At 41.8% G+C, this 27,753-nt stretch overlaps 1 protein-coding gene across 3 annotated transcripts in view; it reads left to right on the forward strand.

Moving 5' to 3' along the window:
- ASAP1 (ArfGAP with SH3 domain, ankyrin repeat and PH domain 1) overlaps positions 1 to 27,753 on the forward strand; it is a 370,981-nt gene that overhangs the window by 301,440 nt on the left and 41,788 nt on the right. For all 3 annotated transcript variants that reach the window (XM_074943850.1, XM_074943849.1, XM_074943852.1), the window contains 7 exons: positions 3,340 to 3,431; positions 4,993 to 5,179; positions 7,096 to 7,181; positions 13,257 to 13,372; positions 13,677 to 13,744; positions 19,250 to 19,357; positions 27,267 to 27,495. In XM_074943850.1, coding sequence (XP_074799951.1) covers positions 3,340 to 3,431; positions 4,993 to 5,179; positions 7,096 to 7,181; positions 13,257 to 13,372; positions 13,677 to 13,744; positions 19,250 to 19,357; positions 27,267 to 27,495 — 886 coding nt within the window. The remainder of the gene's footprint in view (positions 1 to 3,339; positions 3,432 to 4,992; positions 5,180 to 7,095; positions 7,182 to 13,256; positions 13,373 to 13,676; positions 13,745 to 19,249; positions 19,358 to 27,266; positions 27,496 to 27,753) is intronic.

A 27,753-nucleotide genomic window follows, 5' to 3' on the forward strand; every position in this document is an offset into this window, starting at 1 on the left:
ATCAGAGCTCTCCCACTCATTCCCCTCTTATCTCAAATCCTGAGGAAAATCAAGCAAGACACAGCATCAATCATCCTAATAGCACCCTGGTGGCTGAGGTAGCTTTGATTTGCTCTCATCCTTTGGACAGCTTCAAGTCCATGCATACAAAACCAGCTGTTTCCTAATCTGCTGACTGAAGACAAAGGGAAGACCGCCCATCCTAATCCAGCATCCCTCTATTTGATAGCTTGGTATTTGGATGGATGATGAATTTAGAGAGATCTTGTTCTAAGGCAGTAAAATCCGTCCTTAATAATAGCAGGAAAGTCTGTATAAGAAAATGTTATGCTGCAAAATAAAAGAGATTTTCCATCCAACGCCATCAGATACAGTAACTCCTCACTTAATGTTGTAGTTATGTTCCTGAAAAATGCTACTTTAAGCGAAATCAAGTAAAGCGAATCTAATTTCCCCATAAGAATTAATGTACATAGGGGGGTTAGGTTCCAGGGAAATTTTTTTTGCCAGACAAAAGTCTATATTTTATATTGTGTGTGTGTGTATGTATGTATGTATGTATGTATGTATAGAGAGAGAGAGAGAGAGCATGTGTGTGTATGTATATACACACACACACATATACATAGTATACGTTTTAAATAAACAGTTTAATACTGTATACAGCAATGATGATTGTGAAGTTTGGTTGAGGTGGTGAAGTCAGAGGGTGGAAGAGGGTAGGATATTTCCCAGGGAATGCCTTGCTGCTAAATGATGAACTAGCACTCGGCTGAGCCCTCAAGGGTTAACACATTGTTGTTAATGTAGCCTCACACTCTACAAGGCAGCATGAATGGGAGACTGCATGGCAGAGAGAGACAGACACACACACCTTGTGTGAGAGAGAGAAGTACGCTGGCCCCACTCTAAGTACATTACCTTTTTCATAGAATCATAGAATACCAGAGTTGGGAGGGACCTCAGGAGGTCATCTAGTCCAACCTCCTGCTCAAAGCAGGACCAATCCCCAACTAAATCAAGTAGATCAATTTAAGTAGATCAGCAAGTTGAGACAGCAGCTGCTGCCAGCAAGTTCCCTCTGTCCCGAGCCCTGTCGTGTGTGTGCGCCCTCCGGCTCTGTGGAGCTGGGGGTACAGGAGTTGTGGGGGGCAACACCCTGACATTAACACCCCTTTTCCCCACCTCCACTCCATCTTGCACAGCAAGCAGGAGGCTCCTGGGAGCAGCTCCAAGTCAGAGGGCGGGAGCAGCTCCAAGTCAGAGGGCAGGAGCAGCACATGGCAGTGCGGGGAGGGACAGCTGAACTGCCCGTCAATTGATAGCCTGGTGGGCAGCTGCTGCACAGGGAACTTAAGGGAGCAGGGAGCTGATGGGGGGCTGCTGGTCCACCCTGGTTCCAAGCCCCCACCATCTAGCTCCAACGGGCTGCTCTTTCTGCAAGCAGTGGACAAAGCAGGTGGCTGCCAAACAATGTTATAAGGGAGCATTGCGCAACTTTAAACAAGCATGTTCTCTAATAGATCAGCAATGTAACAATGAAACAACGTTAATCAGGATGACTTTAAGTGAGGAGTTACTGTACCTCCACAGGGCTCAGGGATACTACCCACTCTGAACTACCTTCTTTCTTTAAAAACATCAGGTCTGTCCCTCAGCTTGCTGCAAATGCATTTAGTGACCATTAATTCCTTCTTTCCTCTGGTGGAGAACTTTTTGGTCTTCACCCACCCTATGACAGTGAGTTTTTTCAAAAGTCCTTAACCTTTGCTCTGGTGCTAAAACCTACTTCAGCTTGGGACCTCAGTCCTGTTCATATTTGCAACATTCATGAATCCTCCATTTGAACCTTTAGCCTCCTGCTTCTTTCTTCATCTGCCTATAAAGGTGGCCTTTCTGACTGCAGTTATGTCTGCCAGAAGAGTTTGGTGAGGTTGGGGCCCTTATGGCGGTGTACCTTCCCTACGGGGCATTCCATAAGGATAAGGTCTCTTTGAGGTAATACGCTACATTCATTCCAAAGATTCCCTCCAAATTCCACTTAAATCAGGTCATACACCTTCCAGAGAAGTTAGGAAGTTCCATTCTCTGGATGTTTGTCGAGCCTTAGTGTTTTACCTGCAGAGGACAAAACCCTTCAGGAAATCTCCTAGACTATTCATCTCCTTTGCTGACCATATGAAAGGGGAAGCTACCTCCTCACTGAGACTTCCTAAATGGCTTCAGGTTGCATCCAGCTATACTATGAGTTGGCTGCAATAGCTCCCCCACAGGGTGTCAGAGTCCAATCATCCAGAGCCCAGGTATCCTCAGTGGCATCTCTTCAGGATCTCCTCCTAGAAATCTGTAGAGCAGCAACATGAGACTCTATGCATACATTTACTAGGCATTACATCCTGGCACAAGCGTCTTCAGCAGATGCATCCTTCAGCACAGCGATCCTGAAATCTGTGATACAGCAGAGTTCCTCCTCCTCCTCAGTAAGAACTGCTTATGAGCCACGTAAAGTGGAATACACATAGTGACTATCGCTTGAAGAAGAAATTCTGGTTACTTGCCTTATAGTAACTGGAGTTCTTCAAGATGTGTGGGCCCTATACGTATTCAACTACCTGCATCTCCTTTGGATTCTTTCCTAAGGTGATTCACACTACAAAAGGAATTGAAGAGACATTCAGTCCACACCACCTCATATGCTCTTGTTTCAGAGCATGAGGAGGCAGAGGGTGCAGATGTGAACCAACGAACACTGCTAATGAAAAATCTTCCTGTTTCAGGCACATGCAACACATGTGCACCTAGCATGGAATACACATAGGGTCCCCACTTGAAGAACTCCAGTTACTGTAAGGTGAGTAATAAGAATATCTTTCAATTCATTAAGGCTATGTCTGTGCTTGGAGCTGGGGGTGCAGTTCCCATCTTGAGTAGACATAATCACACTAGCTCTGATTGAACTAGTGTGCTAAAAATAGGAGTGTAGTCATAGTAGCATGGCAAGTGGCAGAATGGGCTAGCCCAAGTACCCACAGGGTCCAGGCAGGTTTGTACTCGGCATGGCTATCCTGTGCAACTGCTACCACAATTAAAGTATTTTTAGCATGCTAGCTCGATCAGAACTAACACGAGTACATCTGATTGAGATGGGAATTGCACACCCAGTTCCAAATGTAGACAGAGCCTACATTGAACTTTAATGCTATGCATTCATTTTGTTATTTGTACTGTACTCTGCTGCTAATAAGAAAAAGGCACTGTATTTTTTTTAAAAAAAGTCTTATTTGAAAATTTAAGACCAATAGCAAATTATGAAAACATGTGCTTTTGTTTTTTCTACAGCTGGCCAAGAATGTAGGAAATAATTGTTTTAATGATATAATGGAAGGGAGTTTACCTAGTCCTTCACCCAAACCCACTCCATCAAGTGATATGTAAGTACATGAACACTTCCCCAGTGTACAGTTGGAATGGAGTATATATATGTGTAGATAGGTTTTCCACAATGAGATATATTAAGTATAATCAAGTCAAGGGAGAAGTTAAAAAAGAAAAAGCTGTCTGAGGATGGCAAAAATTTTTGTTTCATTCCACCTGCCAATCTTGACTGCTAAATTTCTCATTACGGAATTCCAAATCCCTTCTCTGGTCATTATTTCTGTTCAAATTTGCTCTTGAATTTACTTCACAGGCAGTTACAGTGTTCATACGTGATGGGTTGTGTCTCCTTAGAATATGCTACAGTATTTGTTTGGTTTTGTAATTCATGATCATGTGATAAACTCTAATGGAGTCACTAACAGTGAATCTTTTCATATTAATTTATGGATAAATCCAGCCCCATTTTCCTCTGGAGGTCATGCAGAGAAGTTCAGCTCCTGAGGAGTATGGGAGTGGTGGCTTAGTTATTCTGTAAGTGGGCAAGACCAGAGGATCATTGCAGTCAGAGGAAGTAAGGTCCCATAGAATCTATCTCAGCCACTAAACTAAAGTGGTCTTCACAGAGCGCAGCCCACGCTTGTGGCCTAAGGAAGGAATTCCTTTCCACTCCACCAAGAGCCCTGCTGGGAACTGGATTTTAACCTTAAAGTGGGATTGTCATACCAGAGAAATCTTGAAAAAAAGGGCATTTCTACAAACAGCAGTAATTGGACAGGAATTTTGTTTTTCCCTTTACTGTTATGGAAGATGTTTAGCTTGAAAAAGAGCTTTCTTCTCAACCCTTCTTCTCCTTGATTATGCAGCAAAGTCATAATCCTCTGTTTATAATACAAGTCAATTGCCTTGGAAATAATTGTTGTAAACTCAGTTTTATATCATCAGTTCAGTTACTATAAGGCAAGTAGCTGATGGTCAGAAAGGAGAAAACCCTTGTTTTAAACAAACAGAATCGCAGAAATAGTAATGGCAAAAATCTGTTAGACTATCGTTCTATTTCCTGGCCTATATATAAATATATATATATATACACACACACAGAGAGACACATGAGTTACACACTTTGATTTTGGGAACTCAGTTCAGTTCAGAACTGAAGATGCAGAAGAGAATTTTCATAATATGAAAATACATGAAAGATGCACCAATTTGTTCAATTGGGGTCTTCATAATTTTTCTTGAAATTGACACAATTGAACAAGTTGATGTATTTTACATGTATTTTCCTATTATGAAAATTGTCTTCTGCATCTTCAGTTTTGAATTAAACTGATTTCCCAAAATCAAAGGCTATACCTCATGTATTATTGAAAAGGCAGGATACTGTAAGATGCTTGTTTACTTCATTTTGGACCTCTTTTTTGCAAATAGTGTGTCACGTGCATAGTGATTAAATTATTATATATTAAATGGGGTTATCAGATCTTTTTCTATACAATCAGTCCTCACTTTTCAGTTTAAGCAAGCTGAGTTCTGATTTTAAGCCTAAATTATCAGTCCATTTGAGATCCCTTTTGCTCAGAATTCTAGACCAAGTTCTGTTTTTTTTCCCCCCAGGACTGCACGTAAAGAATATATCACTGCTAAGTATGTAGATCATAAGTTTTCTAGAAAGACTTGTGTATCTGCAGCAGCTAAACTGAATGAACTACTCGAGGCTGTCAAATCCAGGGATCTACTTGCACTAATTCAAGTCTATGCAGAGGGGGTAGAGCTAATGGAGCCACTGTTAGAGCCTGGACAGGTAAGCTTATCAGATAAACAATATTGAGTAAGTTAAGAACATTATTTTTGGAAGCCATCAATTAAAATAGTGATATAACTTATAAGTACATGGGAGAATGACGTTTATTAGAATCATAGATGAAAAAGATCTTAGCTGATCTGGCTTATCCTCCTGCCAGTGTATTTTCTCTTGCCTTCTCCTGTACAGTTTAAAAGATTTGTTATGAATGTTTGTATATGTGCTCAAAGAATAGTACATTTTAAAAGTCTGAAAGGTAAATAATGTGGTGACCAGATCTGAGTGTTGTATTCAGGGGTATCCACATTTCTCCCTAATCAGTCGTTTTTGATGTGTGTCCTCTTTTTGAGTCCCGCCAACAGGTCACCTTTCTCCACATCAGACACAAACTTTTGGTCTTTACCTTCAAGGCTGTTCACAATTCAGTTTCTTCTTACTTACCTACTTTTTTTTTATCTGACTGTGTCATGCTGTGAACAGATGCCTCTACTCTGACAACAGGGGCAGCCTCCAACATTCATGTTAAGCACTTTCTTTGCTGCTCCATGTGCACTGAATACCCTCTCTGAATCTTTTCACAAAGTCATTAATCTGTTCTCCTTCAGATCACTTCTCAAAAATCATCTCTTCTGTGATGCTCACAATAAGATACTTAATGATGATGGCTCAGCAGATAGCCTGGTACATGCCCATCAACATTTTTATTTTATGTGTTTTTTAAAAAAAACCTTAAAGCCTGTAACTTATGCATATAGCTAGTATGTGCAACTTTGTGTTCCTATTACTGAAGTTGTCAACTCCCAATAGTTGCATTTTGTCCCTATCTAGACTGTAAATTCTTTGGAGCAGGGATTATCTTTATATGTTTGTAATGTGCCCAGTAGAAAGAGGTCTTGATCCTGACTGCTGCTTCTGGACACTACCAGAAAAGAAATAATAAATAATGATGGCATATTTTCTCTTTCTTTCTATACTATAGTTTAAATGTTAGGGGTGTCTGTTGTTGTGTTCAGAGAGCAGTCTGATAAATGCATTATAAAAGACTAGCGAGTTGATGACCTGGTCTACATTACAGGCGCAGCTACACTACACCCTATTAAAATGACACAAAATTCTTCCAAGGTGTATTTCTTTTAAAGCAATAATGCATGCCAGTCTCTGTGTGTGTTGTATACTATGAAACAGTCATTCTGTTTCCTTAAGTGCTGATCATGATACAACATTTTTATTAGCATTGTTTTCTTCAATAGGAAAATGACTGATTTTTTTCAGAAGTCCTGAACACTTGCAGCTCCTATCGAATTCAATGAGAGTTGAGTGCTCAGTTCCTTTTGAAAATCAGAATGCTTTGATTCAGATGTCTAAATTTATGCACTTGTATTTAAAAATTTTGGCTTTTGTTATTTTCTTTGTATATCTCACCATTATCAATCATAATCCTTTCACCAGTATCACAATTGTTGTGCAAGTTTTACAGGCATATGGTACAGGCATATGGTTCCCTACCCAGAAGATGTTTACGGTCTAAGGACCCAGTATTACACGTTCTTATGGGGGAGGAGAACATACTCTTGCTAGAAGGGACTAATTGCAGTTGTTACTAGGAGTAATGGTTACTAGTGTTTTCAGGATTGTGCACAATGGTTAGACCAAACTCGATACAAAAGGAAAGCTGGTTGGAGAGGGTGATGGGAGCAAAAGGAAGGGGATACTACTTCCTGGGAAAAGTAGCACCCATAAGGAGTGAGAAACAAAAGCTGTTTGCATCATAGCTTTCATAATAGTTTCTCTATTTAAATATTTAATACAAATATAAGTGATTAAAGTATATTTTAGTAGGAGATTAACCGTGATAATCTTTGCATAGAAGAGAGTCCAAAAGTGTTTAATCTTGTACATTTTTTTCATGTGTTTAGGAGCCAGGTGAAACAGCACTTCATTTAGCAGTCCGGACTGCTGACCAAACCTCCCTTCATCTGGTTGACTTTCTTGTACAAAACTGGTATGGATTGCTCACTTGTTAACCAGAGTAACTTTAATGACAAATTTACCAATTCAAAATCATTCTCATCATTTACATTGCTTTGTACGATGTTTGTTTTTATTAATGATCATACTACTTAGTATATGTTTGATGTTGCATCTAAATAAAATTCCTAACTTGAGTTGACCTTTGTGTTGTAAAGCAATAAAAAAGGGAAAAAGAATAAAAACATGAACATTAGGTACACCCTGAACTATGTAGGGAAAGAGACACTATATGATAGAGTAGGGGAAAAAAGAAAAAACATTGAGGGAACTTTTATGACAAAGGAAAATCAATGCAAATAGATAATATGGAAAAGAGATGGCAAGAAAGCTTCCAAAATTAGGGATAGAATAATTCAAGAAAAGCAAGAGAGTGAAAACAAAGGTATAGACATTTTTTCTCTCAGAAAATGAGAAGTAAATGAATAAAAGTAACCTAGGAAAAGATGGACATTTTAATAAACGGTAGGTTTAAAACTATGGAAAATGCAATACAGTAGAACCTCAAAGTTATGAACACTACAGGAATGGAGATTGTTCGTAATTCTGAACAAAATGTTATGATCTTTCAAAAGTTTATAACTGAAATTTACTTAATACAGCTTTGAAACTTCACTATGCAGAAGAAAAATACTGCTTTTAACCCCGTTAATTTAAAAGAAACAAACACAGAAACAGGTTTTTTTGTGTCTGCTGCTTGATTATGTACTTCCAGTTCCAAATGAGGTGTGTGGATGACCGATTGGTTTGTAACTCTGGTGTTCGTAACTCTCAGGTCCTACTGTAGATGGTGTAGCAGTGTTAGGTAGCAAGTTCTCAAACTATCAATGGGATGTTGAGATATTTTATGGTGTAGAGAGGATGTGATGACAGGGGCAAGGAAAACTTAGTGAAAATGACAGGTTTCAGAGTTGCAGCTGTGTTAGTCTGTATCCGCAAAAAGAAAAGGAGGACTTGTGGCACCTTAGAGACTAACAAATTTATTTGAGCATAAGCTTTTGTGATCTTGGGAGACAGACCAGTTCTTGCTTACAGACAGCCCCCCAACCTGAAGCAAATACTCATCACCAACCACACAACAGAACCACTAACCCAGGAACCTATCCTTGCAACAAAGCCCATTGCCCGTTGCCAACTGTGTCCACATATCTATTCAGGAGACACCATCATAAGGCCTAATCACATCAGCCACACTATCAGAGGCTCGTTCACCTGCACATCTACCAGTGTGATATATGCCATCAACTGGACAGTCTCTACGTAAAAGAATAACTGGACACAAATCAGATGTCAAGAAGTATAACATTCAAAAACCAGTCGGAAAACACTTCAGTCTCTTTGGTCACTCGATTACAGACCTAAAAGTGGCAATTTTTCAACAAAAAAACTTCAAAAACAGACTCCAACAAGAGACTGCTGAATTGGAATTAATTTGCAAACTGGATTCAATTAACTTAGGCTTGAATAAAGACTGGGAGTGGATGGGTCATTACACAAAGTAAAACTATTTCCCCATGTTTATTCCCCCCCCCCCCCCGTTCCTCACACATTCTTGTCAACTGCTGGAAATGGCCCACCTTGATTATCACTACAAAAGGTTTTTTCCCCCCCGCTCTCCTGCTGGTAATAGCTCACCTTACCTGATCACTCTGGTTACAGTGTGTATGTATGGTAACAGCCATTGTTTCATGTTCTCTGTGTATATAAATCTCCCCACTGTATTTTCCACTGAATGCATCCGATGAAGTGAGCTGTAGCTCACGAAAGCTTATGCTCAAATAAATTTGTTAGTCTCTGAGGTGCCACAAGTCCGCCTTTTCTTTTAGTGAAAATGCACACTCTAAAGGAAATAAAATCAATTCATATACAATGCAGCATGATTATTTCTGATATGAGATTTACAGTGTGTGCAGTGAGCTGACTAAATAGATCTGATGTCACTTTTAATGATTTCCTGTTGAGTGAAGAAAACAAAGAGCTGCTGCTGTCTTGTCAAATTGTGGGTTTTAGCACAGCAGCAGTAATTAAGGGCTAGAAGATGATCAGTAAACTCATCACAGCCTGTTTTTTCTAACACAGCTGATATTTCCTGTTAACCTTCAGAATACAGTCTTAATTATACATGTTTTCCCTTCTCCTTTCCAGTAACTCATGTAGCTACTTCAAACTTTATATAGTCTGTATAAGAGAGGAAACTTAGTCTTGTGGTTAAAGCACAGGACTTGAAGTCAGAAATGGGTTTCATTTCTAGATCTCTCATTGACTTGTTACGTGTCCCTGAGAAAGTCACTCATCGTTTCTGACCCTTCACTTCTCTCATCTGTCAAATGGAATAAATGTTTCTTGCCTACATTAGCAAAAGTGTTTTAAGGGTTAATTTATTAATGTTTGCAAAGCACTTTGAGACCATCAATTGGAAAATGCTTTAAAAGTGCAAATTATTATTATTGGTTTTTCACATGGTTTGATACTTTACACAGTGATTAGTTGAAGTGATTCTGCTTAGTTATGAAATCTTCACTTGATGATCTTTTATGTCAATGTTCTCATCTATATAGTCAGATCTTTTTTTTGTCAGTTGTCACTCTTTGTCATGTTAAACTCAAAATTGGAGTGCACTTCTCCAACAAAAAGAGCCAGCCACTGGTTCTTTGGTATGAACAACACCGGTCAGCCACCTTATATATTTGTCTTCTAATCATTTATAATTTTCTGAGGTCAACTCTACACTATAGCTGTACATCGGTGTAGCTACATCAGTGCAGCTGCGCCACCGTAGTGCATCTGGTGAAGATGTGCTATGCCGACGGAAGACTGCTCTCCCATCGGCATAATTACTCCACCTCAGTGAGAAGCAGAAGCTATGCTGGCGGGAGGGTGTCTCCCACCAGTACAGTGCCGGTGTGCACAGCGCGAAACTTGTGTCGCTCGGGGTGGGGAGTGGGGTGGGAGCGACATAAGTTAGATCGACTTAAGCAGTAGTGTAGATCTGCCCTGAGACTGTTCTTTGATTTTCATAAATATACACATAAAAACTCAAACTTCCAGAAATGGTGAAGAGTATTATCCTGTCATGCTAGTGACACAGTCTCATTGGACACTTTCATTCCAAGTCCCTGTTGTCAGGCAAGGGCTTCCAGCAAAAGAAGAGGACAGCCTCTGAAAGAGGTCTGGTCATTGGTGACTCCTGCTTAATCTTCCTGCCACCTCTAAGACTCATGAGGTTGGGGATTGGTTTTCTTACCCCTTCCAATAAGGAAGTTGGAAGCCTCTCTGCTGCTTCATGTTCTGATTATATGGTGGGCCCAACTGCTCTGGCTGTCTGCACCTTTTGGGTGTTAGTGAAGTCCCATTCACCCCAATATGCAGGCAGGGATAGGTGCAAGGATACGGTTGGTCTGCCCACATATTAGATTCCCCATGAGACTAGACACAGCAGTAATAAAGGCTGCTACAGCCCAAAGGCTGACGTGCAGGTTTTTCAGCTTGAGATGAGGTTTCTATTCTAGTCATTGTATGGAGCAGACAGTAATAAAAAATGCAACATATGCACAAGGGAGCCAAATTCCAAAAAAAAAAAATCAGTCTCCTGCCGTGTAAAATCTTTAGTGACTTTACCGTGCATTAATGAAGATTTTCTCTTTTTGACATTGACTCCACAAAGTCCCACTAAGAGAGAGGTATGCCACCATCAGGCTTAACACTCTCAGATAAAAGTATGTGGGAAGATCACAGGAAAAGAGGGACATATATCAAACGTTGTTTTAAAACAAGATCACCACTTTGGGCAAGGTGACACAAAACTACCAAAAATGGAATGGAATGGTCAAAAAGAAAAAAAAGAAATGCTGTGACTTTCCAACCTAAACTAAATCTAACAATATGAATAGGGCCCTACCAAATTCACAGTCCATTTTGGTCAATTTCATGGCCAGGGTTTTTTTAAATTAGTCAAAATTTCACTTTTTCAGATGTTTACATCTGAAATTTCATGGTGTTGTAACCCTGGGAGTCCCGATCCAAAAGACTTTCAGGGTGCGGGGCTCACAAGGCTATTGTAGGGCAGTCGTGGGATTACCACCCTTACTTCTGCCCTGCTGCCTTCATAGAATCATAGACTATCAGGGTTGGAAGGAACCTCAGGATGTCATCTAGTCCAACCCCCTGCTCAAAGCAGGACCAATCCCCAACTAAATCATCCCAGCCAGGGCTTTGTCAAGCCTGACCTTAATAACTTCTAAAGAAGGAGATTACACCACCTCCCTGGGTAACGCATTCCAGTGCTTCACCACCCTCCTAGTGAAAAAGTTTTTCCTAATATCCAACCTAAACCTCCCCCACTGCAACTTGAGACCATTACTCCTTGTTCTGTCATCTGCTACCACTGAGAACAGTCTAGATTCATCCTCTTTGGAACCCCCTTTCAGGTAGTTGAAAGCAGCTATCAAATCTTCTCTTCTGCAGACTAAACAATCCCAGTTCCCTCAGCCTCTCCTCATAAGTCATGTGTTCCAGTCCCCTAATCGTTTCTGTTGCCCTCCACTGGACGTTTTCCAATTTTTCCACATCCTTCTTGTAGTGTGGGGCCCAAAACTGGACACAGTACTCCAGATGAGGCCTCACCAATGTCAAACAGAGGGGAATGATCACGTCCCTCAATCTGCTGGCAATGCCCCTACTTATACATCCCAAAATGCCATTGGCTTTCTTGGCAACAATGGCACACTGTTGAATCATATCCAGCTTCTCGTCCAGTGTAACCCCTAGATCCTTTTCTGCAGAACTGCTGCCTAGCCATTCAGTCCCTAGTCTGTAGCGGTGCATGGGATTCTTCCGTCCTAAGTGCAGGACTCTGCACTTGTCCTTGTTGAACCTCATCAGATTTTTTTTGGCCCAATCCTCTAATTTGTCTAGGGCCCTCTGTATCCTATCCCTACCCTCCATCGTATCTACCTCTCCTCCCAGTTTAGTGCCATCTGCAAACAGGGTGCAATCCACACCATCCTCCAAATCATTAATGAAGATATTGAACAAAACCGGCCCAAGGACTGACCCTTGGGGCACTCCACTTGATACCGGCTGCCAACTAGACATGGAGCCATTGATCACTACCCATTGAGTCCAACAATCTAGCCAGCTTTCTATCCACCTTTCAGAGCTGGGCAGCCAGAGAGGAAGGCTGCTGGTCGGGTGCCAGCTCTAAAGCCAGCACCACCATCAGCGCAGAAGTGAGGGTTGCAAGGTATGGGGGGTGGGTTACCATATGTCCAGTTTTCCCAGCAGTCTCCTACTCCATTGGGGGCAGGTGACAGCTCAAGGAGCCAGAGCCTCTCCCTACACTGAGGGGAGGTGACAGCTGGAACTGCGGTGCTTCCTGCACTTGGGGAAGGTTCCTGGAGGTGGGTCTGATCCACCCTGGGAGCAGCCCCTGCAGGGGAAGAGGAAGTCTCATCCCTCTCCATGCCCGCTAGGACTAACAGCTGGAGCCCTCCGTAGGGTAGGAGCCCTCGGCTGGGTGCCAGATTTCATGAGAGAGATCAGTTTTCACTGTCCATGATGTGTTTTTCACAGCCGTGAATTTTGTAGAGCCCTAAATATAAAGTATTTGTTAAACTATCAAATCTAACTTTGTATCTTAACATGCCTGAGAAACAGGAGTTGGGTTTGTTGACCACTCTTGATGGTGAATAGAGAGGAACTTAAGGTACCTGTATAAGGAGCAGGGCACATATCCTTGGGCTTTGGAATGTAGACACAGAGAAAATATGTATACTCTATAACTTTCAGCCACTGTTCAAAAAAGGTTCCAGAGCCATGTGCTTAGGCACACAACTCCTACACTATATTTCACTGAAAGCAGTGCAGCCACAGAACAAGAGTTACTGTTAGACAGAAAAGGGGAGTTACTTGTTAAAATACACGTTTTCTTTGCAGAAGTTATATATGTTGTCATGTATGGTGTCCATAATAAGATACAATATACAGATGACAAATTTGGGACTGAACATGCATATGATTTTTTTCTCTTCTTTTTCTTTACTTTGTTTAGTGGAAACCTGGATAAACAAACTGCTTTGGGGAATACAGTTCTACACTACTGCGGTATATATAATAAACCTGAATGTTTGAAATTGCTTTTGAGAGGCAAACCGACTATTGATATAGGTAAGCTCGCTAATATGTGATACTTGAAATTTTTCTTCCTAAAATATGAGTTTATGCAGTTTTATTTGTATACCAGTGTGTAAAAACTGATTTACCAAGCAAAAATGAAAATTGTGTTAAGCATGTATCTATGACGCAAATGCCCTACCAAGAAGACAAAGAGGAATTCAGCTAGGAAATAGGCTTTAAATATTTTTATTCAAATATTTTCTTTCGAAGAATTGCAAGTTAATGTATGGTTCCAGAGAGATTTTACAGCATAATGTATACATAAAATTATTCAGCTTTTTAACTTATTTTATAGTAAACCAAGCTGGAGAGACAGCTCTGGACATAGCAAAGAGACTGAAAGCTACTCAGTGTGAAGAACTGGTAAGAAAAACTTTGTTTTTTAAGCACCCGACATCTCAAAACACTGGCAGAATTAAGATAAATCAGAAATTATTAAAATATTTAAAATTAAATAATGTTACAAATTAAAGAAGAGAAGTTTTTTCTTTTTCTAAAGATACTGTCTATGTAGGAGTCTCACTCCCGGATTTCCTGTCCCAAGGCTGGAAACTACCTTGCTTTTAAGTTTTTGTTTGTTTTTGTTTTGTATTCTCTGGGTCTTCTGTAGCTTAGCTTGAGGGTTCTGCCCTCCTGGTTGTGCTGCACCCTCAGAACATTCCAGCCAGCATATTTATGACTGGTCAGTGAAGAAGCTTGCTTTCTACAACAAATGTTTTATCTACTTTAACCCGCAGAGCTACAGCTCTTACTTTTATAGATCCAGTTTAGGAGCTGTGCATCTTTCTCAGTTCTGGCCTCTTCTCCAGTCTGAGTCATCTTGGCTGCACCTTACTGTATCTCATGGGACACATGTTCTCCCTGTTGGCCTTTCTGCCAGGACCTCAAATCAGGCCAGTAAAATGATGGTGCACATATCAAGACTTGTCAGATCTTGGTCTCCCCTTAGATTTGCTACCAGGAGCACAGATCATATTTGTTGATGGAGTAATTAGACATCTTCATCTTCAGAAATCCTGAAAAGAGAAATGGAAACAACTCAATATTGAACTCCTAAAGAACAAAGAAACTAAGGGGCAGTGAGTGAAAGTAAGGAAAACTCACACCCAATGTGGGTTACAGAAGTAAGCTGGAGCAGTGATGATTAAAACTCTTAGACATTTCCTGTAGGGGAGCTCCTTTGCTAAATGCAGTCAGAATGTTCCAGGGGCACCTAAGGGGAGCTCTGATTGGGCAGTGCCATTGCGTAGACCTACTGGTGTCTGAGAGGGCCAGAAGTTTTGGAGCTTGGGGAATTTTCCACTGGACCAGAAACCTAATAATGAGAATTCTGCAAGAATTTTCGGAGAAGCAGAACAACCTGTAAGTAATTTTTCCTTCTTGCTTTTGAAGGAAACTGTTTGGAATCAGAGTAGCAGCTGTGTTAGTCTGTATTCGCAAAAAGAAAAGGAGTACTTGTGGCACCTTAGAGACTAACAAATTTATTTGAGCATAAGCTTTCGTGAGCTACAGCTCACTTCATCGGATGCATTCAGTGGAAAATACAGTGGGGAGATTTATATACATAGAGAACATGAAACAATGGGTGTTCCCATACACACTGTAACCAGAGTGATCACGTAAGGTGAGCTATTACCAGCAGGAGAGCGGGGGGGGACTTTTTGTAGTGATAATCAAGGTGGGCCATTTCCAGCAGTTGACAAGAACGTCTGAGGAACGGTTGGGGTGGGCGGGGATAAACATGGGGAAATAGTTTTACTTTGTGTAATGACACATCCACTCCCAGTCTCTATTCAAGCCTAAGTTAATTGTATCCAGTTTGCAAATTAATTCCAATTCAGCAGTCTCTCGTTGGAGTCTGTTTTTGAAGTCTTTTTGTTGAAGAATTGCCACTTTTAGGTCTGTAATCGAGTGACCAGAGAGATTGAAGCGTTCTCCGACTCGTTTTTGAAAGTTATGATTCTTGACGTCTGATTTGTGTCCATTTATTCTTTTACGTAGAAACTGTCCGGTTTGACCAATGTACATGCAGAGGGGCATTGCTGGCACATGATGGCATATATCACATTGGTAGATGTGCAGGTGAATGAGCCTCTGATAGTGTGGTTGATGTAATTAGGCCCTATGATGGTGTTGCCTGAATAGATATGTGGACACAGTTGGCAACGGGCTTTGTTGCAAGGATAGGTTCCTGGGTTAGTGGTTCTGGTGTGTGGTTGCTGGTGAGTATTTGCTTCAGGTTGGGGGGCTGTCTGTAAGCAAGGACTGGCCTGTCTCCCAAGATCTGTGAGAGTGATGGGTCGTCCTTCAGGATAGGTTGTAGATCCTTGATGATGCGTTGGAGAGGTTTTAGTTGGGGGCTGAAGGTGATGGCTAGGGGCGTTGTGTTATTTTCTTTGTTGGGCCTGTCCTGTAGTAGGTGACTTCTGGGTACTCTTCTGGCTCTGTCAATCTGTTTCTTCACTTCAGCAGGTGGGTATTGTAGTTGTAAGAATGCTTGATAGAGATCTCGTAGGTGTTTGTCTCTGTCTGAGGGGTTGGAGCAAATGCAGTTGTATCGTGGAGCTTGGCTGTAGACAATGGATCGTGTGGTGTGGTCTGGATGAAAGCTGGAGGCATGTAGGTAGGAATAGCGGTCAGTAGGTTTCCGGTATAGGGTGGTGTTTATGTGACCATTGCTTATTAGCACTGTAGTGTCCAGGAAGTTGATCTCTTGTGTGGATTAGTCCAGGCTGAGATTAATGGTGGGATAGAAATTGTTGAAATCATGGTGGAATTCCTCAAGGGCTTCTTTTTCATGGGTCCAGATGATGAAGATGTCATCAATGTAGCGCAAGTAGAGTAGGGGCATTAGGGGACAAGAGCTGAGGAAGCGTTGTTCTAAGTCAGCCATAAAAATGTTGGCATACTGTGGGGCCATGCGGGTACCCATAGCAGTGCTGCTGATTTGAAGGTATACATTGTCCCCAAATGTGGAATAGTTATGGGTGAGGACAAAGTCACAAAGTTCAGCCATCAGGTTTGCCGTTACATTATCGGGGATACTGTTCCTGACAGCTTGTAGTCCATCTTTGTGTGGAATGTTGGTGTAGAGGGCTTCTACATCCGTAGTGGCCAGGATGGTGTTTTCAGGAAGATCACCGATGGATTGTAGTTTCCTCAGGAAGTCAGTGGTGTCTTGAAGATAGCTGGGAGTGCTGGTAGCGTAGTGCCTGAGGAGGGAGTCTACATAGCCAGACAATCCTGCTGTCAGGGTGCCAATGCCTGAGATGATGGGGCATCCAGGATTTCCAGGTTTATGGATCTTGGGTAGCAGATAGAATACCCCAGGTCTGGGTTCCAGGGGTGTGTCTGTGCGGATTTGTTCTTGTGCTTTTTCAGGGAGTTTCTTGAGCAAATGCAGTAGTTTCTTTTGGTAACCCTCAGTGGGATCAGAGGGTAATGGCTTGTAGAAAGTGGTGTTGGAGAGCTGCCTAGCAGCCTCTTGTTCATATTCCGACCTATTCATGATGACAACAGCACCTCCTTTGTCAGCCTTTTTGATTATGATGTCAGAGTCGTTTCTGAGGCTGTGGATGGCATTGTGTTCTGCACGGCTGAGGTTATGGGGCAAGTGATGCTGCTTTTCCACAATTTCAGCCCGTGCACGTCGGCGGAAGCACTCTATATAGAAGTCCAGTTTGTTGTTTCAACCTTCAGGAGGAGTCCACCCAGAATCCTTCTTTTTGTAGTCTTGGTAGGAAGGTCTCTGTGGGTTAATATGTTGTTCAGAGGTGTGTTGGAAATATTCCTTGAGTCGGAGACGTCGAAAATAGGATTCTAGGTCACCACAGAACTGTATCATGTTCGTGGGGGTGGAGGGGCAGAAGGAGAGGCCCCGAGATAGGACAGATTCTTCTGCTGGGCTAAGGGTATAGTTGGATAGATTAACAATATTGCTGGGTGGGTTAAGGGAATCACTGTTGTGGCCCCTTGTGGCATGTAGTAGTTTAGATAGTTTAGTGTCCTTTTTCTTTTGTAGAGAAGCAAAGTGTGTGTTGTAAATGGCTTGTCTAGTTTTTGTAAAGTCCAGCCACGAGGAAGTTTGTGTGGAAGATTGGTTTTTTATGAGAGTATCCAGTTTTGAGAGCTCATTCTTAATCTTTCCCTGTTTGCTGTAGAGGATGTTGATCAGGTGGTTCCACAGTTTCTTTGAGAACGTGTGGCACAAGCTGTCAGCATAGTAAAAACCTGTGTCAGCTGACTCAGGCTCTTGGGACTTGAGCTAAGGAACTGTTTAATTGCAGTGTACATGTTTGGGCTTGGGCTGGAGCCTGGTTATAGGACCCTGCGAGGTGAAAGAATCCCAGAGCTCAGACTGCAGCCTGAACCCAAATGTCTTCACCGCAATTAAACAGCCCCTTAACCTGAGCTTAGTGAGCCTGAGTCATCTGATAGATACTACCACTTCTGTTACTCTTAGTGCTCTTTCTAGTACTGCAGACACATTATCCATTAAAAGAAGAGCTACTGCACAACAGAATTGTGAGGACTGGTTGCTAACTTTTTGACTGTGTATACAATGGTTTTGTATAGTTATAAATGTACCTTTTGTGAAAATCTTAGCAATAAACCATCAGGTATCCTAACCTGTCGACATGGGACAGTTTGACAGCACTACATTTGCTTATTATTGTAATTGAAATCATGCAAATACCTACTCAGACTGTCATGGTTAATTAAAAATAAGACTGATCATTTCATGTGTTTTTATATTTTTCCATATTGGGGGAGAAAATATTCTCTCTGTCTTTGAAAACTGACAGTGGGACTAAGTTCCCAATTGAAAGGAAGTGGCAACACTTAATATCTATGTAAACTATAAAGGAAGTAAAAAGTTATGGTGTCAAAGTATTTGTGTTGATGAAGATAAATTCATGGGTAAACTTTCTTTGGGTAGCTTGGAGCCTTAACTACACAATTTCCATTAGGTTAAATTAAGTGAGATGTCCTAAACCCTGTGCAGTGCTTTGTAAATATACAAATTATTATTTATGTTGTTTGGGTCTGACATTGTGTTTGGTGTTGTATGATGCAAGACAGCCTCAACACCAAAGAGCTTACAATATGAAATAAGTGAAAGAACACACGCACAGTGGGAAGTACGAGGCAGTAGATAAGAGGTTTAATTATTCTCCCCCATAATTTCAATAAACTCCTCTTTGAAGGTCAGCACAGAAGATATGGGTCTCTGAGTGGGGTTTGAATGAGTCATATAGACTGGCCAGCTGGAGTTCGAAGGACATTCCATGTGTAGGGGGTAGCATGGGGGGAAAATGACAGCTTCATACTGGTCTTAAAAGATGCTCCGATACAATGGTGATGGGGGTCATCTAAGTACATAGACAGGAAAGTATCAGTTTGCAAGTTTACTTTGCTCCTTTCTTCCCACTCTTCCATAGATGACACCAGAAATGGCACACACAAAAATAACTAGCATTCTCTAATAGTTTGGCCTGAAAAGCTGTGCAGAAAAGGGCAAATTGCTTTTTAGAGGAACTCTCCAGATGTATGCTGCTTTATACAGATATTCTGTTGTGTTCAAAGTATTAGCATGTTTAAGTCAAATACGACAACTCCCAGAGGTTAATAAGTGCTTTAAAGAAAATTTGATTTAAATGTTTATGTGGATGTTTTTTGTTTCTTGGGCTTTATGATTTTAATTTTGGGGAAGGGAGAAGGGTTTAAAACTAAGACAGAGTGGTTTTTTGCCATTTGTTCAAGCTCTTAAATATTAAAAAAACATTCTTACTGCACACTTTTTGGAATAGGAAGTAGAGATTGACGAAACAGTAAGCATTTTGATACTGTTACATTTTTGCTTTTCAGCTTTCCCAAGCCAAGGCAGGGAAGCTAAATCCACACGTACATGTAGAATATGAGTGGAACCTTCGACAGGAAGAAATTGATGAAAGTGATGATGATTTAGATGACAAGGTAAAAGTGAATTTTGAATAATTGACATGGGTTTCCAAGAAGTTCTCAAAGTTGGCTAGTTTTGTGGAAATGTAAGAAAATATTTTTAATTTAAATTTAATATGAAATTCAATAGTTGCTACTTTGCCAATTGAAACTAATGCTGACATCTTTATCCTGTTCCAGTTTTTCGAGTGATTGCACGTGTCCATTCCACTGCAGGTGCTTCCATGCCTCATGCACAGTTGTTGGAAAACTTTTTCCCTCAGCAGTACCCATCAGGGTGGCTTGAGTGCCTTCTGTTGCCGTGCTATGGCATGTTGTGTAATAATGTGGAGCCACCCCCAACGCTCCTCAGTTCCTTCTTACCACCAGTGACAGCTGGAGTGCTCCCAGTCTTGCTATCACAAGTTTATTTCCCTCACTCTTTGTATATAATCTGTTTCTCATTTAGTAGTTAGTTAGATATAGTGTATAGTTCATACTAGTCTTAAGTTTCAGTTTTTAGGTACTTTTGCACCAAATTTGATTCTCAGGCCCAGGACTGGGGCTAGAACCATGCCTCGCTCTCTGTTATTCAAATCCTGCCCGTTGTAAGCCAGACTGATGCTGGTCAGCGACCCACACCTCAGCTGCCTAAAATGTTTGGAGGAGTCCCACATCAGTGACAAGTGTCTCATTTGTAGAGGGTATAAACCTCGCTTTAAAAAAGATAGAGTAGCAAGACCTAAGTGTCTCCTTATGGAAGCGGCACTTCACCATTCATGGGAGCCATCAGTACATTCTGCGCCTCCTGAGATGTCTTCAGCGCTATGTTCTGTGTCTCTGGAACTGAAGAAGAGACAGGTCTTCCAAGGACATGGTACCTCATACAGCAAGACCTTTGGTACTGAGGCCAATTAGAAGCAAGAATTCTGAGAGGGTCACTGAGGAGAAGCATTCCCCAGAGTGTTCCTCTGCTACAAAGGGGGAAGATTTATCAACTCCAGAACCTGTGCCAGGTCTGTCAAGGCCAACCCCTGAAGTTCCAATACACTGGACTCAAGACCCAATTCCAGTACCAAGAATGCCAGAGGCATATGCTGCTGCCAGAGAATTGTTTAACCTTTCTGTATTGGTGTCCCTGGCAATGCAGGAAGGGTTTCAGCTGATACTGGTGACTGTAGTTCCTGCACCAGCTTCTCAAGACCATGGAGTGGCAATGCCACTTCCAGTACCTAGAAGGCCTGTATATTCCAGGGGAAAGCTATTGTTAATATCCCCAGTACCACCGTCCCCTGGTTCGGCTTACCTATGCCCTGTCCACATGGGTTCTGCTCCACCATTACCGGGGACTCAGAGTCAGATTTGGAAGTGGGGTCTTTTGTGTCCCATACCAGACAGGAAGTTGACTTTCCATAAGAGCCTTAAAGTCCATGGATGTCACATCAGTCCCAGCAATGGGCACATCGCAACGGGCTATGGCCTGCATAACCATGGGGCCCACCACCATGTCAGTGGCCATTCTGGAAGGTGGGGGTGTCCATCCCCCTGTCAAGACCTCTCCTCACCTGAGTTGACTTCCTCAAGGGTGCACAGAGATCATCAGCACCACAGACAATGGTTTCTGGTGCCCGGAACTGGGAGCGGTACTGAGCAACTAGAAATTGCTCAGACGGCACTTCCACTGCAAGAGGCAGATCAGCCATTCCCTCAGCATTGCCCAGTGTACCAGTGGTGTGTCTTCTTCCTCATCACCCAATGAGGCTGTAGAGATGGTAAGTGATTCTCCACAACCAGAAGAGAATTACAAGGCTCACTAAGGACTGCTTGCCTCGGTTTTAGACAGTCAAGTGGAAGGGGTCTGTGAAAAATATCACAAGCTAGTGAACATATTAGTATCTGCTGAGCCCTCCAGAGTGGCAATTCCAGTTAATGAAGCAATTCTGGAGCCGGTTAAAAAACTTTGGCTGACCCCTTCTTCTCTCCTGCCTATGGCGAAACAGGCAGAATAGAGACACTGTGTCCTTTTTAAGGGTTTTGAACATCTCTGATTTCACTTGCTCCCAGTCTCTTTGGTTGTGGCACTAGCTAATGAGTGGAAGAGGCAGGACACCAAGGGTCAACAGCAAAGAGTAATGAATCAAAGAGGCTGAATTTGTTTGGTTGTAAACTTTATTTGACAGGAGGCCTATTGCTTAGAATTACTAACCAGCAAGCTCTCCTGTGTCACTATGACTTCACCGTATGGGGAGCACTGGGAGCAAAAAACCTACCTGGCTTGACTTAGCTTAATAAGTTTATGGACGGGATGGTCCATACCATATGGGATGGTATGATGAGACTTCCTACAATGGCATGTAGCCGATCTGTGACTGCTAGTAGCAAATATCCCAACGGGGCTATGATGGTATGATGGGAAACTAGATGGTGAGGGCGCTGAGTTACTACAGAGAGTTCTTTCCCAGTTGTTTGGCTGGTGGGTCTTTCCCACATGCTCAGGATCTAACTGATTGCCATATTTGGGGTCGGGAAGGAATTTTCCCCTGGCAGAGACCCTGGGTTTTTTTAACCTTCCTCTGCAGTATGGGGCACAGGTCACTTTCAGATTTAAACAAGTGTAAAAGGTGGATTCTCTGTAACTTGAAGTCTTTAAATCATGATTTGAAGACTTCAGTAACTCAGCCAGAGGTTATGGGTCTATTACAGGAGTGGGTGAGTGAGGTTCTGTGGCCTGCAATGTGCAGAAGGTCAGAGTAGATGATCATGGTCGTTTCTTCTGGCCTTAAAGTCTGTGAGTCTATAAAACATCACAACGTTTAAAGACAGCTACTGGAGGACTCCAGGCAGTTCACTCTTATGATAGAGAAGTGTAAGTTGGTGGCAAAGACAGCTCTTCAGGATTGCTTGGATGTGGTGGACTCAGTAGTTCAATGCATGGTATCTGCCATGTCTGTAAGGAGGTGTTCATAGCTGCAGTCTTCCGGTCTCTCTCCTGAAGTACAGCACATCATCCAGGATTTGCCATGTGATGGTCTGTCCCACTTTTTGGAAAAGATGGATGATAGGCTGTGTAACCTAAAAGATTCCAGGACAACACTGAAGTCACTTGGAATCTACATGCTGGTGACAAAGAGGAAACATTTCTGGCCCCATCAGGCTCACAGATATCAGAATTTTATACCTTGGCACCAAGACCTGCCAAGAAAGAGAGGCAGGAATTACAGGAGACGACAGCCCCTCTTGTCATCTGTGACAAGCAGCGGCCCAGTTTAAATATGCATTTTCACGGGTTTGTCAAAGGCAGCATACCAGTACTTACAAACCAATTTGTTCCTACCCTATCTTTGCCAGTCCTTCATGCTTGAACTCACACCACATCTTATTGGTGGGTCCTTAGCATAATGGATCTGGGCTATTCCCTGCATTCGTTTCCAACTCCACTTCTCTTCCCATCCCTCTTCAGGGACTACTCACAAGACCATTCATCAGCGGGAGGTCCAATCTCTCCTTCTAGTGGAAGCCACAGAGAGAGTTCCTCAGGGAAAAATGTTTTTATTCCCACTCTTTCCTTATTCCCAAATCAAAAGGTTGTCTCATTTGTATTTTAGACCTAAGAGAGTTAAACAAGTACCTGAAGAAAATAAAGTTCCATATGGTTACCCTAGCTTCCATCATTTCTTCCCTGGAAAAGGGCAAATGGTATGCTGCTCTTGACTTTCAGGATGCCTACGTCCAGAGAGCAATCTGTCCAGACCATGGGAAGTTTCTCAGGTTTGTAGTGAATGGGACACTATCAATTCACGGTACTTCCATTCAGCCTGTCAGCAGCCTCTTATGTTTTCACAAAGCACATAGTACCGGTAGCTACATATCTGAGGAGATTGGGAATCCTTGTGTTCCCCTGCCTGCACAACTGGCTGGTGAGAGGCCAGTCCGAGTCTCAAGTGCTGTCCAGTGTGGCCATCATTCAGTCCACCTTCAATACACTGGGGCTCTTACTCAGTCTGGACAAACAAATTCTAAAATCTGTGCAGGGAACAGAGTTTACCAGGACACTCCTGGATGCTACAAAAACCAGAATGTTTCTTGCCCCATTCAAGGTTCCAAACACTCTGAGACCATGTTGGATCTAAAAGCACATCCTGTTACCACAGTGCACATTTGCCCCAAACTTTTGGGGCACGAGGCAGCATATGTACATACCTGTGTAGTACAGCATGACAGACTACTCCTCAGGAGGCTTCAGGGATGGGTAGCATCAACGTATGTCCCCTTTCAACATAGTCTAAACAGAGCGATTCACGTTCCAGAGGAAATTTTGTCCTCTCTGAGGTGGTGGACAGACCCTTGGAACGTTTGCATGGGAGTTCCCTTTGTTTCTCCGCAACTAAATCTCATTTTAGTCATAAATGCCTCGTCCCTGTATTGTGGTGTACACGTTGAAATCGTGCAAACTTAATGCTTTTGGTTGTCACAGAATCTGAGGACTCATATAAACTTCAGGGATCTATGTGCTATCCATCTAGTCTACTTGGCCTTCCATCCGTGTATTCTGGGAAAATATCTGCTAGTTTTAATAGACAACACAGCAACTATGTTTTATGTAATCAGACAGGGAGTGGTACATTTGTCCCAAATGTACAAGGAGGCAGTTCTACTTTGGGAATTCTGCGTAACCAATTCCATTCACCTCTAAGCTGCGTAACTTCCAGGAGAACAGAACATGTTGGCAGATCACCTAAGCTGGTCTTTTCTCACCACACGTGGTCATTACATCGAGACATTGCCAGGTCCATCTTCCGGCTGTGGGGGAACTCCCCAAATGGACCTGTTTGCAGCAAAGGCCAACAGAAAGTGCCATCAGTTCTGTTCCCACAGGGGTCACAGCTCAGGGTCTTTGACAGACACTTTCTGCCTTTCCTCTGATACTATTTGTACTCAGAGCCCTGTTCAAGGCCAAGCAGGATCATGCTTGCCTCGCTGACAGCACCAGCTTGGTCTTGGCAACATTGATTCTCGACCCTGCTAGTGTTGTTAGCGAGGCCACTTCTACCTCTTCCATTGAATTTACATGTGATTTCTCAAGACCCTGGCTGTCTGCTCCACCTCAAACTACAGGCCTTCCACTTGACAATATGGATGCTTCATGGCTAGCACAGTGGAAGTAGTTGCTCAAAAGATGTTCAGGAAGTGCTTTTGAATTGCCGAAAGCCTTCAACTAGACATACTTACCTGGCCAAATTAAAATGTTTTTCCATGTGGTCTCAAGAGAAAAGTCTCTCTCCAGTGCAGGCTTCCATTAGCCATGTTTTGAATTGTCTGTTGCTCCTAAAACATCAAGGTCTGACAGTTCCACTAAAATACATTTGTCAACAATTTCAGTATTCCATCCCTCCAGTGGGTAATAGATTGCTTTTTTTCCAATCCCATAACTATCCGGTTTCTAAAAGGTTGGACAGATTATACCCTCAGGTTCAAGAAGCTGTTTCCTCATGAGATCTCAACATCATGCTAACAAAATTAATGGGACCTCCCTTTGAACCTCTTGTGACTTGCTTCCGACTCCATCTCTCCATGAAAATGGTGTTTCTGATTGTGATTACCTCAGCAAGGATAGTGGGTGAATTGAGAGCCTTGGTTTGAGAACCTCCTTATTCGGTTTTCCATAAGGATAAAGTTTACCTCCACCCTGACCCAAAATTCTTGACAAAGGTGGTTTCCAATTTCCACATTAACCAAGCAATTTGTCAACTTTTTTCCTGAAGTTTCACAAGCATACACATCAGCAGAAGCTTCATTTACTGGATCTGAGGATGTGATTAGCCATCTACTTGACTGCATCAGACTCTTTAGATTCTCAGCCCAGTTATTTGTCACAGTTGCAGACAGTGAAAGATAAATTGGCTACACTCAGAAGATTTCCTCCTGGATTTCGTCTTGCGTTCGTTTTGCTACCACTTAGCTAATGTCAATGGCTCATTCAACTAGAGTGCAAGCAGCTTCAGCAGCTTTCCTAGCACAGATAGCTATTTGAGACATTTACAAAGCAGCAACCTGGTCATCAGTTAACACCTTTGCTGCTCATTATTTAGTTGGGGATTGGTACTGTTTTGAGCAGGGGGTTGGACTAGATGACCTCCTGAGGTCCCTTCCAACCCTGATATTCTATGATTCTATGATTATACCATTTCCCATCAGTCCAGGAATCATGCCAGTTTTGGGACGGTTGTTGTACAGTCATTCAGATAGACTCCAAGCTCGCCTCCACGTTAATCTGCTTGTGAGTCACCTACAGCAGAATTAACATGTGCAATCACGCAAAGAAAGGGAAAAAAGGTTACCTACCTTTCTGTAACTTGTTCTTTGAGATATGTAGCACATGTCCATTCGACAACTCGCCCTCCTTCCCCTCTCTGTCGGAATCTATCCGATAAGAAGTAATTGGCAGGGAGTGGCTCTGTGGTGACAGAGGGTGCTTGAGCCACCCGACGAGTACTGCAGTTCTGACAACTGTGTAGTAGGCACACACATGTCTTCAGTAGAATGGATATGTGAAACACACCTCGCAGAGCAGGTGTGGTAGGTAGGTATGGAAAGGTAGGTAACCATTTCTCCTTTGATTAAAATGTCTATTCATAGATGTTAAAATATGCCTATTGAAGACCGGACTATCTTTAATGTAAAATGCATGTATGCCATTTAAAAAAAAAGTTGCACATTTTTACTTTCAGCTTTAATTATAGCTGCCAGAAGAAAATGAATTTAATTAAATCAGTATAGTTGTCCTTTTTATGGTGATTTTTTCCCTCCAAATTGAGATAGGTTAGGTTTTTTTTAATTCATAAGATGCACTTTTTGTGTTAAATACACTTTTTACAAATCCATAATTTGTTTTTACTTGTTGCATCAACAGCCCTGTCTGTTTTTCAAGAACTGTGTTGCACAGTTCTGGAAAAAGGAGTCATGAAAGAACCAAATTCAGGGCAAAAGGAAGGATTTCCTAGTGGTTAGAGTGATTGTCTGGATCTTGGGAGACCAGGTTTCAATTCCGTGCTCTCCCACAGCCTTCCTGTGTGACCTTAGCCAAGTCACTTAATTGCTCTGAGTGTTCTTTCCCCATCTGTAAAATGGGGATAACAGTACTTCCCTACCTCACACAGATATGAGGAAAAATACACTAAAAATGTTGGAAGTTGCCCCATTATTACCAAAAATGGGGACCTTAGGGATCTTCAAAATAGAAAATGACACATACGTTGGGAAAAGAAAATATAGCATCTTGTAAATGGCTATTGCAGTAAGCATGCCAAACTTGTTTGCCTGAAAAGTTATTCCTTTATTTCTCTATGCATTTATAATTCATTCTAGCATCACATGTAATTTTAAATTAATATCCTGGCCCCATTGGTAGTCTTCCCCCTTGATTTCAGTTGGGCCAGGATTTTAAGTGCAATTCAAACTGAAGGTTTACTGTTACCTCCTAAATAATATTTTGTTAAAAACCAAGCGAGGTGAATAGCATAACTGTATAGCAGTATATATATAGTTTTCAGTGCCAGTAATCTAATTACAACTTGTAAATTTTAATCTGCTAAAGCCACAGCCATTAATTTATGTGAGAGGAGTGGGAGTTTCACGAATGAGGATACCTTAAGGGGATGAGCTGAAGTTATCTAACCAATCAGCAAGGAAGCCATATCGGTATCTATGTATGTGTATATCAGGAACTAGTTCTGTTGTAATCATACAAATATTTTTTCTGTATTTAATCATACACACACACACACCCTTCCTGTATATATACACAGTGGCTTTCACATTTTGTATAGTATTGTAAAAAAGATGACAAAGCTGAGAATTGCAGGACTCCAAAATGTGTATATGATGACTATATTGGCCCTCCTATACTAAATCTGTGCAATAATGTAATTTTTCTCTGTTTTCATAGCCTAGTCCTATAAAGAAAGAACGTTCTCCAAGACCCCAGAGCTTTTGCCACTCTTCCAGTCTTTCCCCCCAAGACAAAATGACTCTGCCTGGATTTAGCACTCCTAGAGACAAACAAAGACTGTCCTACGGAGCCTTTACAAATCAGATTTTTGTCTCTACAAGCACAGATTCTCCAGCTTCTCCAACAGCAGATGCTCCTCCTCTCCCTCCTAGAAATGCTGGCAAAGGTAAGTCTGTTCGCAAAAATTTAATGGAAATCAAAATTATTGTTCAATGCTTATCATAACCAACCTGAACACTTTGTGTTCTTCCAAGATTTAGTGTGCTTTTCCTTCACTTTGTATAATGCTTTTTAATCTAATGAAGTTCACATACTGAAAGCTTGCATTTTACAGTGCTGAAATGAAAAGTTTACAGTAGATTTGTATTTAAGTTGCATCCGACATGAATTATTAAGAATAACAAATATGTACTACAATTCTGTT

This window comes from Natator depressus, chromosome 2 (assembly GCF_965152275.1).
Source record: "Natator depressus isolate rNatDep1 chromosome 2, rNatDep2.hap1, whole genome shotgun sequence".
NCBI lineage: Eukaryota > Metazoa > Chordata > Testudines > Cheloniidae > Natator > Natator depressus.